Source organism: Botryllus schlosseri, chromosome 7 (genome assembly GCF_051294905.1).
Source record: "Botryllus schlosseri isolate E-star chromosome 7, Bs_hap1, whole genome shotgun sequence".
NCBI lineage: Eukaryota > Metazoa > Chordata > Ascidiacea > Stolidobranchia > Styelidae > Botryllus > Botryllus schlosseri.
Window position 1 is genome coordinate 20,023,910 of NC_137242.1, and position 21,080 is coordinate 20,044,989.

The following is a 21,080-nucleotide window of genomic DNA, read 5'->3' on the forward strand; positions in this document are numbered from 1 at the left end:
TATGCATTGAAATAAACTGAAAATGCAGATAGTTACTACACCATACTATTATGTCGTTATGTGATAGCTCTTCAAGTCTTCGTACATTCCAGCACAGCCAGCACAAGTTTTTGGGGTATTATACGCAGAGTAATATTGGACTTATTGCAATTTATACTTGGGTATGAGCCGTTATGTGGATGTTACTAAAATTGTATCGAAATTTACTCTTCACAGAGACGATATATAAAGGTCTATGACCAGCTGAACTCAAGATATATCCTTGTTTGACCGGTATTCATCCATGCGTTTGACGCTAGTCTGCAAGAATTCTCTTTCCCGGTTTTCAGAACTTTTCTTGGACGACTTCAGCCGTAACTAATATCCGTCATTTTAGGATTCATATACAGTAATTGACTATAACTATTCATAGCGGCAGACAACAACTGTCGTCCATTGTGCCATATTTAGATGTCAATCAGAGCCGCAAGAAGGCTACCTCACTGCTCTAAACCTTCTTTGAATTTCACTTTTCGGCTTTCTTTTTTGGCATACCCGTTAATCCTTTATGGGTGAAAGATATGATAAGTCATATAGTAATCGCGAGCACTGATTGATTTGTTTTACGAATTAGGGATTTGGAAATGTATCACGTAGCAATTTGAAACACATATCTCCTTATAATGCGTAATGTAACATTGACAGCAAAGAAGGTTATAACTAGGGCAAGTTTTTGTTGCACTAAAAACCTGAGAAAGTTTCATTTTTTTTTAATTTTAACAAAAGTTGCAGAAGTTGCATTTATACAATTTTTTGAAATCATGAGGGTATGAGATACTCGAAAGGTTCCAGCAGTTTAAAATTTGCATGGTGTCTGCTTGTTCCGTTTCTTCCTTCGCTATTCAATCGATCATGGTTACATTTTTATTTACATAGGGTTCGCACAATTTACCAGTTAGTTCAGGGAGTTTCATGACTAACGGAATAGTGGGTATGCCGCATACCCGAAAACATTGCTAGGTAAACACTGCATACCCAGTATACCTGCGTCCGCGCCTATGATGGGCCGCATTGTCACTTGAAATCTATTAATTTAGTCTTTATTATAGTTTTATAGCATATTTTGCGCAATACTTGATAAAAGTTGCAGAAAAAAGTTGCATGAAAAATATAGATAAAAGTTGCAAAAAGTTGCAACATAAAACTCCTACAAACAGATTAAAACACCATACTACATACATTATAATACATACATTATGAGTATTTACGAAGCTTCCAGAAGCTGTAAGAAAAAGTTGCAAAAGTTGCATAAACTTGCCCTAGTTATAACAAAAATATATGAAACGTGTGATTCTTGCGACTTGAATTGCTAATCATACTTTGCCACATTGCCTTTATTTTTTATGCCTTTATTACGCATGTGAGGTAAGTGGGCATTAGGGTTGTTCAGATTTGAAAAATTGTCCGGAAACTTCGGCCATTGTGATCCGAATGATGGTTTAGTACACAAAAACAATTTTATGAGCAATTTTGGCCATCTTCATCGTGATCTTCCTTTTCCTCAAAGCCCCCAAAGATCAGGGGATAATTCTCCTTATTATTGGGGATTCCCCAGACTTTTTACCTAGCTCTTATTGTAAAGCAGTGCTTTGAGGTGATGATTGTACCTTTAGTGGAGTTTGCAGTTGAAAACTACCGTCTATAGGTGAAAAATATCATGGTAATATATCTTTTTGGCAGTCGTATTGAACTACATATGCCAGTGCGACCTTCTGGTACATGTGTTGTTATCTCTATAGGCCCACTGCTACAGCTAGTCAGGCTATATGAATGAGAAAATTGCATGCATTTCCGGGATGCTTTTGTTTTGTTAACGTTGGTGAAAGATCGATTAAGTAGGAATATAATGTGCAATGCCAGTGCCTCCGGACAATTTCAGCTCATTTGTAAAATACTGAGTTGTCTAATTTGATGGAGGACCAGAATTTAGTTGAAGAATGCCTGAAACAAAGCGGAGAAGGGTTGTACCTGTCCTGCAAAGAACAAGAGACAAGTCCACTACTCAATATTCCCGTTCACTTATTGCCCGAAGACGACCAAAATGCAGGACTGTCCTGTTCAAACAGTCTAAGAGGTTGCCATAGTGTGGAATATGACAAGGGTACCTACTGAGCAACATTGTGAAAATCCAACAAGTTCATGATACAAGACTTGCTCTTGTAACAACAAGAGAGTCAAGTGAAGGCAATGTATGTTTCTGAAACTCAATGAATTTATTGCGAGAACATTTTGAATAATCGAACTTCATGAAGCATACGAAACTTAGACACATTTCCTTCATAACATCGGCTGACAACTATCTAAAATTTGTTCTCTGCGTGACTACCTAATTGCGTCGAGCAAGTGCGACGGTGACATTATCGTGCCATGTAACGGGTTAAGCAGCCGCGACAGCTGGTCTTGTAGAAATTTCAATAAATTGTAGCTCCATTACGGTGGCGTTCTGAAGGAAATGGCCGCGGCCAAAAATTTTGGTTCGTTTTTACCTTCAATTTGAGACCACATCATTCTTAGAGCGCAGTGCCCCTTTAAGGTGCGTGCTACTGCTGCATAACTTGTTGTTTGTGGTATCGGTAGCGAGTATAGAAACCCGTTGTACACTCTGCTCAATATCAATGTAGCAATACTCAGACTCCGAAGACATTGTCCGGTCTGGCTAAGACCGTTAAGGCGTAAGCTTATATTCCTTCGTAAGTCCTCGTCGAAATTGTTGGCAAAGCGACGGAATATACTGATTTTATGCAATTATTATATCCTTTGATTACCGCGGTTGATACATTTAGCGACGTTTAAAACGCCGATATGTACTTCAGCATTGTGGCATTATGTGGGCCGAGTCTTCGCTAGGTATCGTGTACATTAATATAGGGGATATTAGGCTATCACTTCATTGAAAGAAAGGGTTGGAATTAGCAATATGACGTCACGTGACGTCACGAGGTTCACGTTCGTGTTCACACAGAACCTTTCAAAAAGGTTCGCGTTCACACGAACCTGAACCTTTCAGAGGTTCACACCATCCCTATTAGTTACCAGCCGAAATAGAGAAACTAATTGATACGATGCAATACATACCCCTTTGCAAATTGATATTATACAATTCGAGCCTACGTCAATGGCTGAGGACTATATAAACCAGGGCTGGCCAACCTTTTCAGCAAACAGGCCACATTCGATTGACGAATTATTGCGCGGGCCACTAGCCGCGCAAGGCGCGGAATTTTTTTGAAGTTCATAGGCCAATAATATTGTAATTTGACTATATTGCGGGCCTGTTGTATATCGCTGGGCCTAGTTTGCGAGGATGGGCTATTCGGCGCATGGACATATCGATATCGAAAGATGCGACCAACATGCGTCAATCATTTCGTGCCTAGGTTTCATAGTCGACGGTCTTAATGCGAGAGCAAACGCAATGTCGCATATGTTGAATGACACTTTGTCTCGTAATCGCGAATATAGTTAGACTCAATCTGATACATTAGGTGTTCTTCCATTTTCACAAAAAGGCAACAATATTAAAAACAAGAAATCGAGTGACAACATGTTGCGCCAAGCTTCTAGAAAATTTTTACCTTTGATAAATCTACCGCAAATTATTCTGCTTTATTGTATTGTACGAAGACATACCAATGTGTGAATGGCTGATGGATCCGTCAATGCGTCGGAACTGATATTTTAGTCATCACATCTGAAGTGTTGCAGCCAGACTAATCAAATTTTTGGTTGGCCTTGCAAGTTCACAATCTGTGCAATCCATTTTTGATGATATTAAAAATTTCGGAAATGACCTCGTGGGCCACTGAAAACCTTCTCGCGGGCCACGGGTTGGCCGGCCCTGATACAAACTATATTCGCATTTTATTTGAATAAAGCAAGAGGTTTCCTTAAGGTACGAAAAGAGAACAGAAATAGTCATTTTGCTACTTCATTACTGTACTACTAGTTTACGACAACGTATGTTGTAAGCTTCGATCACTTCGTTTGCGGTCAATTTATTTGTGAGAGAACAATGCAGGCCCAGAAGAACTCACGATCGTTGAATGATCGGCCGCTCTCATGGGTTACACCAGCGTTACGCGAACAATCCGAACATAGGCAAGATACAGTGATATTTATCGACACCGATTACTTGATGACTTGAAATTGACTTGTTGATTTTGCTCCGAGTCACGAGTCAATCCATATTTCTGATACACCGAGTCAAGTCAAGTCAAGTCATTTTAGCCAAGTGACTCGAGTCAAGTCAAGTCATACGAAAAAGGTGACTCGAATCTGACTCGAGTCAAGTCATGACTCGAGTCATCCCAACACTGGTTAAATAAAGTCTTGTTAAACCCACCTTTTATAACGCTGTTTGATGATATCGAATGGTTCCCAATTATAATATATTAATTTCCGTCACTATTAGCAGTTTTTGGTCGCATTTCCAATTACCAGTATCGATAGATGGAATCCCTATAGAGTGGTTTCTTTACTATTGTTCGAAATTACAATGAAATTTCGGTATTGGTCGTCTGAGTCTCGAGTCATATGACTTGGTTCGAGTCATGCGCAATGACTCGAGTCCAAGTCGAGTCAATACGCAAATTGACTCGAGTCGAGTCATTTCTGTATTTTGAGAAAATGACTCGAGTGAAGTCGAGTCATCAGAAAATCGTGACTCGAGTCGAGTCATTACAACCCTGGATATTTATGTTAGGCAATATGATCCGTTCCCAGCTGATATCGTCATTTTTTGTTCTAGCTCATGTATTGAATCAATCAGGACAAATGCCGTATAAACACTGTGCTAATAGCCTGTGTAACTTGGAGATGGCTACCCAGACCGTTCCTGGTGTGCGCTTGTACCTTTCCCAGAGCCAATAACATGCACGGAAGAATGTAAAATCTGGGTAAAGGCATGTGGACTTCATTGTAGTCATCTGAATTCTCATTTTAATAATAAAATGACATATCTATTATTGTACCAAAAATATTGAATCGCGACATAATTTAGATGAAACAATTCTGTGTTTCAAAATGAGTCCAATCTGAAATGCAGTCGTCACACTTGATGCCACAATCGACTTGGTGTGTGTCTCGGTTTATTCCACTCCAGTTTTGCTGCTTGATGGCATGTAATGGATTGAAATTGTTGAGAGCAATATATTCAATAATGAGATGAATAGTTGAAATTGGTAGCGGTGATACGTTGCATGAGTCTGACGTGTACGCCTTGATAGGTGCCTGCATAGCAGTGTTGCTGTGTAAAATAAACATATTATATATTTTGTGCAGGCTTGATGGATATCTTTAATGAAGCTGCAGAAAGAGGAAGTCGATGGATAAAACGCAAGAAAATCAAATCTCTGGAAGAAGTAGAAGCACAAAACAGGAAGCTCGTCCAGGAAAATGACAAATTAACGGACAATTATTGCTAGTGAAGTTCAGTTCTCAAAGGAGCATCATAATGTCAAAAGATGCGGAGAAGCTGAAATGTTAAGCTAGACTACAATAAATTCTTTCTGAAATGCCCGACTTGTCCTACTGACGTCAAATTTATAGTATTGCTGTAAGGATATTATTAAACCATTGGGTCAATCGTATGTAACTGCTTCATTAAATTTCGATTTAGCCATGTAGATATGTGGTTCTTAAAAATGCACCATTTGCATTCATTCATGATTTCTCAAAACTAGAATGATTATTGAATGTCAATAAATCACATACAGCTTTGAAAGGATTGATGGATTGTGGTGCACTTACTTTTGTGCAGGAACTGTTCACAGGAACCATTTCAGATCGAAATATTAGTGAAATATGTGGATTCGACAAGAAATGTGAGAAAATGATGGAGTTCAGCTATGGTGTACCAGGAAATGCTATCATGGCAGAAAAGGGATTCGATTCACTATTGAGTCTGAAATCAAGAAATTGAATCTAGATTTAAATATTCCTGCACATGATTTGACACACCGTCAAATGCCTGAGCCAGACTGGTCCACAACAAGAAAGACGGCGAGACAACGTATTCATATTGAACAGCTGATCGGAAGAATCAAGGAGTATAAAATTTTGTCTGGTGTCATACTATGCAGCATGGTGTATCAACTAACCAAATATGGACTAATCGCTTACTCTAATATTCGAGATTGAAAATTAAAAAAGAATGATGCAACATATTCAGCAATTGTGAAAATTCAGTTCCATTGTGAATATCGTAATGCCTAATAGCATGCTACGGATCGTAATTGCGCGGTGCCATGGTCAATGTGTACCAACAGTGCATGTCTATTCATACTATATTCCAGTGGTGTGCATTGAAGCTCATTTAGATGCCCAATTTGTGGAATGAACGATTCTACAGGTGAAAATGTTCTAGGATTATTTGTGTTTGGTGGAATGTTATAAAACTGAAGACTACAGATACACCAAAATCTACCTTGAGGTAGGAGTTGATCGGTTGCGAGTACGGTTGAGAGATTGCTTGTCAATCACGATCGAGCTCACTGATGCTGATGCAAATCACAATGTAGTCCTTGTAGCTTCAGGTGCTGGATTGTCTTGATCAATGCATATGCATGAGAGCATATATCAGAACCTAAGGTGAAAATAAATCAGGGTTACAATATATCTATTGCAGGAGTCTCTGACAAAATGTCATTTTCCTGACTTACCCTGTGTTACAAGTGCAAGACGAATCAATTACTGCGTTTCCATGCTCGGCCTATGGGCCCATTTTCGAGAGACTCGGCCGACGAACGAGAGAATTTTGTTGCGCAAGCACACCCACGTCGGCCGACTCGTCGGCCATCGAGTGAATTCTTCGGCTTAGCCGTGCGCTGTGTCTTCGGTTAGCAAATTGCTATCTGCTACTTACAATACACTTTTCGTATCAAATCAACCATGGCTGCACTCCGGACGGATCTTGGACGCATCGGGAAACCAGGAAATTAATTATGATTGCAACGGAAATTAGTAGTACCGGTACTGCTACGAATTACCCGTAGGCTACCGAAATCTTCTTCGCGATATGCTCACATATGCTGCTGCCACGATTCGCGGGCTTGTGTTCTGGTGCATGGCTACAATAAAACTACCGTTTGACCACAAACTAGGTGAACTTATTCACATTCTCCTGGTAAGCAAATAATCAACAGGACACTCGAGTTTCATGTCTGAATCACGACGACGAAACAGTAGTGACTAATGGACAAGTTACTATTCTGCATTCGAAATTATCGGACCACGATATACCATATCTATATCTCACACATACTAAGATGTGACACCCAATTTTCATCTTTTTTCCATCTTATCCTATCTTCTCTCAGTTTTAAGCAAGTGATTCATCATGACCATTTTACATGCTGGATTGATTTAGGCCTACGTGTTCAAGGTCAAAGTGGGTTGTTTGATTGAATGACCGCTCCAAGCCGTCTCGGCTCATTCCTCCCGAGTCATTTTATCGCAATCTTGTGATTATTATGAAATTATTACTGAGTAAGTAAGCCAAAAAATTCATCGCGAACGCTACGCCCACCTAGTTCGGCCAAGTCGCGGTTGGGATACGGCTGCTCAGGGAAACACGGCCGACATGTACAACGCATGCGTCATGGCCTTTCGGCCGACCGTCGGCCGAGCATGGAAACGAAGTAATTGATGGATTTTCTGAGAATGTGTGTTTCCATTCCGTGCGATATCTCACTTTTCCGCAAGTTGCGATAACATTGGCTGTTCACTAGAATATTGCTTCCACAAAGAGTGGATTGTCTCCTCAATCTTTGTCTCTAACCAGTGTACGTAGCGCTCCATGAAATACCTCGTAGTTTTCTCCGCGGTGTTAGAAGAAGATGCTGTTCCACTCAAATCCAGAAATTTGATAGAATCTCCATAGCTTTCAAGTTTCATAATCAATACGCCAAAATTGTGATGTGTGGCAGCAGCTGTATTTTATAGCATATAATTCTGAACATGAGATATGCTTGAAAATTTCGCTCGAGACCTGGAGCCTATGAAGTCGTCAAAGTATGCATTACCACAATCCTATATTATAGTATACAACAATCGTCGCTTAATCCGAAAAGTTGTCAGAAATCCATGCATTTGGACACAGCACGCTGATGCGTACTTGCCACCATTCATGTTCATCCTAGACTAAAAGCTGCAACTACATACTAGCTCTACGCTATTACTATTCCTTAAGGCCAGTCATCCCCAATTCAACGTAATTTTACTTAAAACCTTCATTTTTCAACCTTTTTCCATAAGAGCTCATAGTAAGCTTGCCCGGCCTTGTTCTTTGTTTACATCCTGCTGCAACCTGGTTGGTTCGTGTCAAAGGTCACGTAAGTGTCTATTCGTGGTTGCTATGCGTATCTAGTCACGTGATCGAAGTCCTGCAAATGGCCTATTGAGCTAATTTTGAACGAAAACTTGTGGGGGTCCGCGGGGGCCCGTGGCGGCCAAAAAGGGGTCCGTGAAGACGAAAAGGTCGAGAACCACTGGACTAGGACATAGAAATTTCAAATCCGCTCATCTCTGACCACCATAACTAGTAAGCGTGAGTGTATGTATCTATCAGAGATGGATTAGGATTAGGTTTTAAAAGAACAGGATTTGTGAAATTTTGTCGGATTTGGATTAGACATTTTTTTCAGAACGGATTAGGATTTGGATTGGATTGACCTATTTTCTGGGAGATTGAAATGTCGTGTGGCGAATGGCGACAAACTTTATTCAGATCAGTTATTGTATCAGTTTCACTGCGGTCGTTGCCCCGAATATTTCAATGACTTCTTTACCTCTGAATCAAAAGCGCACAAGTACAACACACGCGCGTCCACGTCGTCGAAATATCATATGATCGACCGAAAAGATCATCGCTCTATCAAATATGCCGGACCTGATGTGTGGAACAGTATCCCGCCGGCCATCCGACAGTCGACGAGCATGTCCACATTCAAGTCGAAATACAAGCAACTACTACTAAATAAATACAGTCGATCCATCCTCAAGATTGCCGGACCACGACTGACCTATCGATCTCGCTTCCCAAGACATGCCGCCATATTTCTTGTCGCTTTCTTTTTCTATACTATCTTCTTTACTTTCATTCAGTCTGCATGCCTCCTCTTTACATCGCCTAGGCCAGTGGTTCCCAACGTGGGCGATTTGGCGGTCTAGGGGGGGGGGCGAAAATAACGATAGGGGCGATAGGGGGGCGAAAACGGACGAAGGGGGCGATAGGGGGCGAAAGCAACGAAGGGGGCCATAGGGGCGATGGCGCGTTAAAACGGCTATATTGGAGTCATGACCGTAACTACCGCATCCCAAACTCCTCAATTGGGCGTGGGTGCCCGAACTCGAGGGGGGCCAAAATCTTATAGAAATTCATGCAACTTTTCAGAAATTCTTCGCGCTGTGCGCGATTTATTAATATCATATAACTTGATTTTGGGGTACCCGTCACCCAACAAAAATATACGGATGATTTATGGAAATAGGAGACTTCGGCGTCGGCCATTACTGCGCCACGGCGCACCAAGACATATGAAGTTAAAGGCCATGTAATATGCGACTCCGAGAAGTGTGCCAGAACGATCAGCAACGAAAAGGCCTTGGCCGAAAAAGAATGCCCTTGTGCTGACCGAAAAATTCGATATACATGCATATGTCTTTAATCGTCCATAGGCGCCTCGATGGCTGGCGTTGAATGTTCCGACCTTAAATCTACAGGGCAAATGCCATCCCGCAAGGAAAAAATTATTTGCCAGTACAGAAATACCAATTTTAAATCACGTGCGTCTTTTAGTTTGGTACGATTTGACGATTTCCATATCTTCTGACATAGCAGATATAGGAGGTCACGAAATAGCATCATTTAACGAAGTAAATATAACAAAGATTCCGCCTGAAGATGCTTAATTAATAATTATTATTTAGGGGTCCTACCTTTGCCAGCACACCACACTCAACTCTACCAGTAAATCTGATTACGCGAGCAGAAGGAGGATAAAAAAAATTGATAGCAATATATATGCAATTCCTGACCATATTGACCGATTCAAACATGAATTATATAAATTTGTCGCGCTTCGCGCGGTTAGGCGAAATACGGTGTCTCACCAAAAAGTACATGAAATAGGGTATAGCTGATATGTAGCGACAAAAGGCCCATTGGCCGAGGGGGGGTCTGGGGTTTGGTTTATCACCCTATGGGGCCAAAGACCAATGTTTGGGGGGCTGACGAAGTGCTGTTTTTATAGTTTCCCAAAATTTGGGGGGCGATGATCGGTGTGGAGCTTCAAAAGGGGGCGATGAGTCGAAAAAGGTTGGGAACCACTGGCCTAGGCCAAGGTGGGTGTCAGATTCCATAGACTACTCCTTGTCGCTTCGACATCTTCCTGTCTTTTCATTGTATCGCATTTTTTGTGGTGTATTGAACTGATAAAATTGCTAATAAACCAATGATGATGATGATGATTGTACTTAATGTCACTAAGTTATCTTGAATCAAGTGAATCGTTGGTTGTGAAAGAAAATTTTCGAATCCCTTCATTGCATAAATTAGTATTTTTTGCTGAATTTCCAGTTGGAATCGGATTAGGATTGGACAACACAGATAATGCCAAATATCTCGGAGTTTTACTGGACTCGAACATGTCCTGGAAGAGTCATATTCAGTCCCTAGAAACTAAATTATCACCGAAGTGCGGCCTGTTCTACAGCCTTGGGCGCTTCATGCCAGCATGGGTTCTTCTGATACTCTTTAAATCCTTAATCCAATCGAAGTTACATTATGGCATCCTCTGTTGGGGGGCTGCCAGTAAAACTGCACTCAAGCCACTGCAGAAACTACAGCATAAAGTACTCCGAATCATAGCTAGGGCTCCAAAGGCGCCTGGCTGCCCATCCAATAAGTCGCTGCTGAAGAGATTTGGCGTCCTAAACATAGAAGATATGCGGAAACTAGAAATCGCCAAGTATATGTATCAGTTTCACTGCGGTCGTTGCCCTGAATATTTCAATGACTTCTTTACCTCTGAATCAAAAGCGCACAAGTACAACACACGCGCGTCCACGTCGTCCAAATATCATATGATCGACCGAAAAGATCATCGCTCCATCAAATATGCCGGACCTGATGTGTGGAACAGTATCCCGCCGGCCATCAGACAGTCGACGAGCATGTCCACATTCAAGTCGAAATACAAACAATTACTACTAAATAAATACAGTCCATCCTCAAGATTACCGGACCACGACTGACCTATCGATCTCGCTTCCCATGACATGCCGCCCTATTTCTTGTCGCATTCTTTTTCTATACTATCTTCTTTACTTTCATTCAATGTGCATGCCTCCTCTTTACATCGCCTAGGCCAAGGTGGGTGTTAGATTCCATAGACTACTCCTTGTCGCTTCGACATCTTCCTGTCTTTTCATTGTATCGCATTTTTTGTGGTGTATTGAACTGATAAAATTGCTAATAAACCAATGATGATGATGATGATGGACTTGAATATGTAAAAGTTATGGATTAGGATTTGAAGGTTCGGATTTGGATTGGATTAGGACATAGAAATTTCAAATCCGCTCATCTCTGGTATCTATATACTTGTTTCTAATCTCCTAGGTTCCGGCTTGACATGAAGATCGTAACGATCATATCGCCGGCACCCGTCTATACCGTTATAAAGCCAGTTACACGCTATTATTAATGTATATGTGTTTGTTTTTTGGTTTGAGTATTTTTTTTTGCATACTCATTCTGTTTAATCCGGTTGACGAAGAAATAAATATCCCTCTCTCTCTCTCTCTCTCTCTCTGACTGGTACTGCTGTTCCGCGGTCCGTCGTTTAGAGTTGATTGAATACGGTGCATCATGCTGCATGGACATTGAATAGTAGACTACATTGAGCCCCGGTCATTCGGAATTGCAGGCCGGTGACGTCATATTTGGTGATGCGTGTGTTGGTATACAATGTCCTTTCCAATCCTCTGCCAGTTGTTAACGATTACCATTCGGGTATATTTCAATATAAATATGCTCTTCAATTGTACACAAATATCGGTCTCATATTTTGAATAAGCCAGGACTATGTAGACTCTGAAAATCATTTTGTAATGAAGAATAATCCAATACCGTTTGTGTGATAATTTTATGATTTATTAAAATAGCGAATAACGAGGAAATAACGCTGCATCAAATCTGTCTTCAAATTCAGTTTTCCAATAAATTAGTCGTGATTAGTCAAAAATTCCTCCCGAGAAGTCGACATTTCCGACCACTTGATACGCCAGGGGTTAATATTGACTATTCGTTCACCATAATGTTTCACGTGATCATTCGCCATGTTTCACCTCAGTGCAAACATTCCGCCGAAATTCCGCCAGGACCACTTCAGTGATATTCATTTATGTCGTGTTAGGTAACTTTCGAATTCCTATTTAATCCCCAATTTGTTTTAATAATCAAGGTGTTTTGTTTGTTTAAGCCCGGGGTCGCCAACTCACGCGGGATCACGGGGCACGTCATTCATCATTCAAAATGTTTACGAAATCTCAAATGAGGTGACACCTGGTTTAAGCTATTATTTAATCTCGATTCTCAATATAGCCACGAAAATTGATTATGCCAGAGCAAATGTGATCAGCTCTTTTTAGCCACTCAGCAGGTTCATTATTGGGAAATTTTACAAGTCTTAGTCGGGAGATCGCACTGTATTCTAAAGTAAATCGCCTGCTACTTGTAAAATTTATTGCTCGTAGAGACGAGACTACGTTTCACATCTTCCTCTCGGACACAATCACCCTGTTTTCTGACAGATTAATCCTAGTCAACTGATATTGTAGAATGTTTGCGATTGAAAGATATGATGTTGAAAAGGAGGAAAAATCAACAGCTAGCAGAGACATTATATTGAAAAGTTTGAAAGCGGATGCTGCAAAACGTAAAGGCCTGTCTCGCAAAAGGAAACTGTCGGATTGTAATATTACAGAACCAAAAGTGGATGCTATAAAAGATGATGATATGAAAGTTGATCCACTTGTACCAAAATCTAAAACCCCTAAAAAAGGAGCAGACTATCCCCCTTTACCTACCACCGCTGACACATCTCACGTCACAGATAAGTTAGATAAGGACAGCTGTACACCTGAAGACGTCAAGAATTTGCCTACTGTTGAGCATGGCGTGTACGACCCACTTTCCATGTTCCGAAAACAATTGAAATCGTCAAACAAATTGCTTTCTACTGATTTGGCTAGATCAATTCGCGATGGATTACCAGAATGGATCAAGTATCCGAAATACATTGACAACATCAACTCTGCTGGAGACTCTCTTGCTACAAATTCAATTTTATCGACAATCGATTCGGCGATCATGGAAAATTTGAAAAGTTTGAAGGTAACTAGGCTGTTCCCTGTGCAAACTGATGTGATACCTACAGTCTTGAACAGTTTCATTGGCGGAAAGATGACCAGACCAAATGATATTTGTGTGTGTTCTCCCACCGGCAGTGGGAAAACATTGGTGTTCGCGATATCAATCGTTCAGTACATGTTGCAGTATAAACCTCATGGTACTGCTGCTCTGATAATAATACCGACAATTGAATTGGCAAAGCAAGTGCATGAAATATTTCTGAGCGTGAGCAAGGGACTAGATATATTCTGTGCTCTGCTCGGCAACGGACAAGTTGACAGTGATATGCAGTTGTTGGGAAAGAAATCAAAGTACAACATTACAAGGTTTCCGGAGATCATTGTGTCCACACCGGGACGTTTTGCGCATTTACTTGAAATTCCTGGATTGTTGAATATGGAAGAATTACGGTTCTTAGTTATTGACGAAGCTGACCGTATTTTGGATTTGCTGAAGCAATCGTGGCTTAATAAACTCAAAAATAAAGTGCCACATTGGAATTCGTCAAGCCGTATTGCTCTCAGGGAATTGTGTAAACCGGGAAGACATGTCCAGAAGTTGCTATTCTCGGCGACACTTAATCCTGATCCTGAAAAATTGAAGGATCTTGACTTGTTTCAACCCAGACTGTTTGTACCTAAACCCGTCGCCTCCAGCCGTAGACCTTCCCAATATGTATTACCCCCAACGTTATCTCAGTACAGTGTCGCGTGTAAAGCAAATGACAAACCTTTCACTGTAGTCAGTTTACTGGCAAACTTGAATGTGCAAAAAGCGCTTTGCTTCACCGGTACAGCCGAGTCTGCGAGGAGGCTACATTTAGTTATGAATTACTATGTTTCGAAAAACATGCTTGCAATGCCGTGCATTGAATTTTCATCGCTACTCAGTAAAAAGTCAAGAAAACAGAACATGGCCCAATTCACCACGTCCAAAAGCTGTTGCCTGGTATCTTCGGACGTGGCTGCCCGCGGTATTGATGCTACTGATATCGAAGTCGTTATCATTTACGATATACCTCAATATATTGAAGCATATGTTCACAGAGCTGGCCGTGCGTCTCGAGCTGGCAAAAAGGGATCCGCGTATAGCCTTGTAACGGAAGACGATATGCAGTCTTTCAAGAAATTATTTCAAAAAGCCAAACTATCCATTCCAGATACTCACGATAACAAGTGGAATGATAAAATATATGGTGAATACGAAAATGCCCTGTCATACTGCCAAAAAATGTCCTCCAAATCTAAAGAGCAGTGAAATATGTGAAATTATTTGCTGACTCATTTCCAAGCCCAGAGAGAATGGCGTGTTTGCACTGTTCAAATGCTGTTCACAATATCATAGTTTTGCTGATTCATGGTGATTGTAGTATTGTTCAATTGAAAAGCCAGGTGATATGAGACTTGTTTACAGAAGCAGCTTATTACTCTGCGGAAAGGCAATGGCTTATGATGTAACCTCATTCCTCTGGCACAGTATGACTTTCATTGTAATGTCTAGTTTATCTTGTGGAATAACAGTGCTGTGCATGTGCCAATGAATTGTCTATATTGTCGAGCGTAAAGATTTTGGCAAGGGGAATAAATTTGACCGAAAAATTTTCTCATTTCTGCTTTAGGTTGATTCAGTTATTTGTCATTGGCGGTATATCAGCTACTTTTGAAGCTAGGTTTCTAGGCGATGGATGCTGCGGCTGTGAAGCTTTCCAAGTTTCTGGAACAGAGGTCTGTTGGCCAATTGGTTCTTGATGCTGTGGACTATGCCATCTGTAATGGGATTGTAATGAGAACGCGGTTGAAGCCAACATCATCCGATGTGAGTTACTGCTTTTATAAAGTCGCATACAGGTAGGCTACTATATCTAGATAAAAAACATACTTTTGTTTTGCTCTTAGGTTGTTCAACATGCGCCGTTCACGCTCTTACCATCTCCAGTACCGAAGAATTTGTATGAGCAAGCAATTTCTGTGCAGAAAGACTTCAATTTCCTTATGCACGCGATCAGTCAGGATCCGGAATTTATGAAGTCTGCTTTTTCCACGTAAGATGTAATTACATTCATTGTATATTGGCATTTTTTCATTGTAACGATTCTTCAAGTCATTGAACTATGTTCTGGGGGTGTTGCATATGGCAGTGTATATTCAGTTAGCTTTAATGTGTAACATTGAAATGGCCCATTATATTCCTCTGTTACATCAGGGCCGTGTACTCCCTGACGTTTTTAGTTGTTTGAGATACTGGGCTATGGGCCTAGCGATCTACTATCTCTATCAGCAGCTTATTCACGATATATATTAACCTACCCGCGTGTATGTATTACATTACTGGACTGAGGATTGGTACCCATTCACTGCCACAAATTAACTTCTTTGAATAATCTACAGCAGTGGTTCCCAACCTTTTTCGACTCATCGCCCCCTTTTCAAGCTCAACGCCGATCATCGCCCCCCAGATTTTGTGAACCGGAAAATCGGTATACAATCTGTAATCATCGGCAGGTTGACTAAAAAAAAAGGTCAACTTTTCCTCTCGTTGTCGAATTTTACTCTTTTGCAACTGAATTTCCGTGAGTTAACTAAAAAAAGGTCATTTCTCCGTCTTGGCTCCAATTATAGCCGTTTTAACGCGTCATTGCCCCCCTATCGCCCCCTTTGCTATTTTTTATAGGCCATATCGTCACCTCCAGTCAACTTTTTATGTTTGACGAAGCAATAAAATGTCTGTCTGTCTGTCTGTCGTTCGCCCCCCGTTGCCCCCTTTGTCCATTTTCGCCCCCCTATCGCCCCCCTTCATCATTTTCGCCCCCCTAGGCCGCCAAATCGCCCCCTGGGGGGCGATATCGCCCACGTTGGGAACCACTGATCTGCAGTAAGCCAGAAGGAACTCTTGCATGACACTAATAATAATTTATGAAACTAGTTGGTTTCAGTGAACTAGTGGCACTACTATTCAAATATTGATAGGTAAAAACCCTATCAACTTCTATAGAAGAGAGTTGAATTTAACATATAGAGTAGACTGATTCAATGAAAGCCTAATTATTACAGAGAATGATAGACTTTATTTCTTTCCTACCAAAATTTCTCAATGTCTCATTGCAGACACAGGGATACTATCATTTCGAGACAATCATTCAACAATTTTATTCATGTTTCAGCATTATTCACAGTGATGACTTTACTAGGAGACTGTTCGAGATTTACGAAACTGCACTTTTAGAAAAACCCAAGGTGAGATTTAAGATTATTTGTTGGTAATTTTGAACGAACCAACAAGTTTTCCACTGTAATGATTTACATATAGTTATGTAGCTAGGGCCTACCTTAGCATGTGATTTATTTGGCCTTTCATGCATACCAAGCCTACAAGTTGTTGAACATGTTCAATATTTTCAACTGCCATATATTGGCACATCAAAATCTAGATTCATCGCCCAAAGATCATGTGTTGAGAGCCGTTGGGGTTTAGACGAGACGAGTGGTTCTCATCTTCTGAAGCATTCTGAGACTATTGAGCCCACTTGATTGGATGCAATGAACCAGATCATAAGCTAAATTAAAAACCCATTTCTGCCGCCGCACACCATACAATATTGACACCTCCTCGCAGGTCACACAATGTTTCTCTGTAGTTTGAACACCCCGACTGTATGATTAATATAGCTTACATGTGTCCCGATGCGGCCGTTTTAGTTTGTGTCATGTCCAAGCAAAGCTGTTGAAATGAATGCTCTGATGTTTTGGAAATGCAAATGCCCCCAAGCTAGATGCCATATCTTTTGAATATTGACTGCATAAATGTTGGGGTCATCGATATAATTGATATCAGGTCAAAAGTCCAATATCGGTCATGCTCTAATCATTACTCTCCGAAGGCTTTCCGCCCCCTCAAATTTGTTCTCGCTGATGTACTGCCATGACCTTCATCCATATGTTTGTTGTTCACTTTCAGAAGACTGCAATGGCAATCATCCGTTCCGATTATATGTTCAACAAAACAGATGAGAGCGAACCGAGTTTGAAGCAAATCGAAGTCAACATGATCGCATCCAGTTTCGGAGGGATCGGAACGGAGAAAACGAGATCTCTCCATGGTTACACTCTCAGACACGCGGGATTTGAGGATGTGGCGACATCGCTGCCGCAAAATAAGGCGCTGCAAAACCTAGCGCAGTCCATCGTGAACGCTTGGGACCTCTACGGCGATAACTCTGCGGTTGTTGTGTTCGTTATAACGGAAATAGAAAATAATATATTCGACCAACGGGCGTTAGAGTTTCGAATCTGCGAAATACAACCGGACATTGTCGTCAAACGATACACTCTCACGCAAATATCAGAGCTCGGCGACCATGATGATGACGGAAATATGGTTATGTATGATATTCTGCTTCCTTGGACGTGTTTTGGTATTAATATTCTTCTTCTATCCACAGTAATGATCAAAAAGTAGGCTTTGTTTACTATCGGGCCGGATATTCGCCGGATCATTATCATTCAGAGAAGGTCAGTATATTTGACTCGGTATTTTTTATCTATTTCGATATGAATATATATAAATGAATTGTATACTGAAGTTCTGCAACACCAAGAATTTTGTAAAATAGTGATTCTCAATTTTTTTCTATCATAATATCCATTGACAGACTCACATTTTCTTCTGAGTATAATTTGATCATTCAACCTGACCTGATTTCTCACTTGGACTATCTGTTTACATAGGAGACCTCAACATTTTATTCTCAATACAATTCGGTACCCTCGATGTTGATTTTTCATGTGCTCCTTATGAATGTATCACTATACTAGGCTTACCATATTTTGGAAATCTAAAATGAGGACGCTTTTTCACAAATTTGAGACTTGCAAAACTGGAGAGGAATTCTCAAAAACCGGTGAAAAATTTTCCCACTTTGTGATCGGTCGACTAAAAAAAATAAGGTCATCTTTTCCGCTCAGAGCTCAAAATACCGCTTTTCTTCCCGCATTGCTAGGTGGATGACTAGAAAAAAAGAAAAAGTCATCTGTCCGCCCAGAGCTAAAATAACCGTTTGTCACTCCGAAATACGGCATTTTACGGCATATCACTCGCAATTTGCTCCAAATCTGACCTAAATTTTCAAAAAAGAGGACAAAATCTCAAGAAAAAAGGACAAACGGGCATCCTCCGAGGATACTTTCAAAAAAGTCAAAAAAGAGCACAAATCCTTTTAAAGGAGGACGTATGGTAACCCTATCGCTATACTCATCATAAACATCAGAATTCGACATCTGAAATATATGATACCCTGAGTCATCAAGCTTATGAAATCTTATTCGAAAATTTCCATGACTGTTGACCGTAAGCTTTTCGGCCAAAGGTCCACATGAGATTGACATACTATTGCATGGGCCACTTGAATGTTGATGTCCTTTTTTAGTGATTTTTCTGATTTCGTTTTGTAGTTCGTCGGGGCGCCCCAAGGTGCTGCGACTTTGACGCGAACCTGCAACGCCTGGAATATTCTTAATAAGAGCACGGACCTAAATCTACTTCCTACGTCTAAGTGTTAAGGCAGTGTTTTCCAAACTTTCTTTACACAACGCCTCTTAGGCAACCAACCAAACGCCCCCTACCGCTATCCCGGAAAAAGTTGCTTTATTCATCATACACACAAATGACGCTGGTGCTTATGTCCATTTAGGTTGATCCAATACACGTTATGTCAACCAGAGTCGCAACTCACAATCCAGGAATATAGTTGCACAACACTATTTTCCTTCCAAACTAACCGCACTTCATTGTGTTCCATTCAGCTTCACTGATATTTTAGTAATCAACATCCCAAAGTTTGTGGTCAGGGTGATCAAATTTTCGGTTGGTCTTGCAAGCTCACAATAAATTACGTGGCCAATTGATTTATTTGATATTAGGCTATAACTAATTTCGAGAATTACATTGTGGGCCACTCAAAACCTTCTCGCGGGCCAACTTTGCTAACAAACTACCAATGGCTTTGGAAAGGTTAAAAACTATACACATCAATATTATTAATAGCGTCTGTTGAATTTTTTTTTGTTAACGAAAAAATTTGAAATTTTCTTGTTATTTTATCAATGAATAAGTACAAGTTGTAAGTTAGTATTCCGATTCCTCACTTCCAGGAATGGGATGCGCGACTCCTCCTGGATACCAGTACTGCGATCAACTGCCCGTGTGTCGCTCACCAATTGGTGGGTGCGAAGAAAATGCAACAGATTCTCTCACAGCCGAACATGGTAGAAAGATTTATCAAGGACCGCAATTCGGTAAAAAGAATCAGGGATACGTTTGTGGGATTCTACGGACTGGAAATGGTAATCATACTTCCGCAAAGTACTAAATCAGAGATTCCTAACCCTGGATAAATTTAGATCTAGTGGTCAAGTCTAGAGGATGAGTCTAGGCACGCAGAAAAAACTAGCCTACTGTACAATAAAATAATTACGAAGATATTTTACCTCCCAAGAGATTGAAGCAGTTGTAGCCTAAATGTTATATCCCGCAACACGCATCCCAAACTTAACTCACTCAAAGTTACTTCAGTCACAAACACAGCGAGGAACTTTTAGGGTAGTTCAAACGAGTTGCAGAGACTGCACATTATGAAGATGTCAGTAACTAAATGAAAACTCCAACCCCTATCAGTATCACTATATAATAGCGAAGTGTTTATGAAAAGCCTGCTGTAATGAACAAAGCAAATGCGACAAAGTGGTAATTAATTTTTACATAATTTTGCAAAGCATTGTTTAATCTCCATTTACACTACTAAACAAACCTGATGTAATAGCCATCAATTGATTCTCAAGAAAATTGGAAAATGTTTTGCGATATTTTTTCTATTGGTGACACCAGGCATTCATTCGATTCTGAGTAAAATTCTATTATTCAATTCAACTGAATTCTCGGCTTGGACTTGATTGATTTTGCGTGACCTGTGACATGACTGTATTGTAATTGTGTGAGACCCCATTTTGTTTTTAATTCCAATCGGTATCCTCTATGACAGGGGCGCGCGACTTCTCTGGCAGGCGGGCCGGATATGGGAAAATGGAAGTCCTTGGCGGGCCGGATTACAGAATATATACATTAATCGTGTATTTATCCGGTATCCACCTATACAAGGAATAAATCGTATTTACTGTAAACTTTAAGTTTAAAGCATAAGACCAAAAATATTGTTTAATAAATCTATCAACAATTGCTATTGAAGTCAATCAGAAATCTGTGGACGGTCAAAGTTGTTAATGACTTCTTTGACCGCATGTCATATGTAGAAACCTTCAGTAACGACTGCATGTGAACATCAGTTATATAGGAAAGCAGCCTTGTCTCATTAACGTTCATGGTCGAAAATATATGTAGACTAGAACAGAGCAAGTAGCTTCAGGTCCTGTCCAACGTTCCCTCTAATCTTTGACGAGTCTGCGCACCCTCATCAACTTACTGCGCAAACCCTTGGACAACAGTCCGTAATGACTAAAAAAAGGTCATCACTTCGGATTTTTTGTGCGCAACTTGGATTTTCTGTGCACAGAGACCGTGTCAGCACTACGCCCCTCCGCAGCTTAGTGAGAACATTGATCATGTCCATCTTTCCCAG

General features: G+C 40.6%; 2 protein-coding genes and 1 long non-coding RNA gene across 5 annotated transcripts in view; 2 read left to right on the plus strand and 1 right to left on the minus strand.

The window, feature by feature from the left end:
• LOC145442840 (glutathione synthetase-like) overlaps positions 1–21,080 on the plus strand; it is a 350,056-nt gene that overhangs the window by 326,000 nt on the left and 2,976 nt on the right. Inside the window, exons 2-7 of one of the 3 annotated variants that reach the window (XM_080320861.1) lie at positions 15,072–15,268; positions 15,349–15,494; positions 16,614–16,686; positions 17,408–17,832; positions 17,892–17,961; positions 19,600–19,791. In XM_080320861.1, coding sequence (XP_080176987.1) covers positions 15,134–15,268; positions 15,349–15,494; positions 16,614–16,686; positions 17,408–17,832; positions 17,892–17,961; positions 19,600–19,791 — 1,041 coding nt within the window. In that variant the 5' untranslated portion in view covers positions 15,072–15,133. The remainder of the gene's footprint in view (positions 1–15,071; positions 15,269–15,348; positions 15,495–16,613; positions 16,687–17,407; positions 17,833–17,891; positions 17,962–19,599; positions 19,792–21,080) is intronic. The other 2 variants (XM_080320864.1, XM_080320863.1) reach the window with 2 other exon arrangements.
• LOC145442999 (uncharacterized) overlaps positions 1–21,080 on the minus strand; it is a 445,110-nt gene that overhangs the window by 121,428 nt on the left and 302,602 nt on the right. The window lies entirely within an intron of this gene.
• On the plus strand, positions 12,267–15,071 carry LOC145442816 (ATP-dependent RNA helicase DDX51-like). The gene has a single exon (XM_080320829.1). It carries the CDS (start codon positions 12,881–12,883, stop codon positions 14,708–14,710), a length of 1,830 nt encoding a protein of 609 aa, XP_080176955.1. The 5' UTR covers positions 12,267–12,880; the 3' UTR covers positions 14,711–15,071.

What these genes read in the sequence shown, in the direction of transcription:
- LOC145442816 (XM_080320829.1), top strand. Translation starts at nt 12,881, where the DNA reads ATGTTTGCGATTGAAAGATATGATGTTGAAAAGGAGGAAAAATCAACA.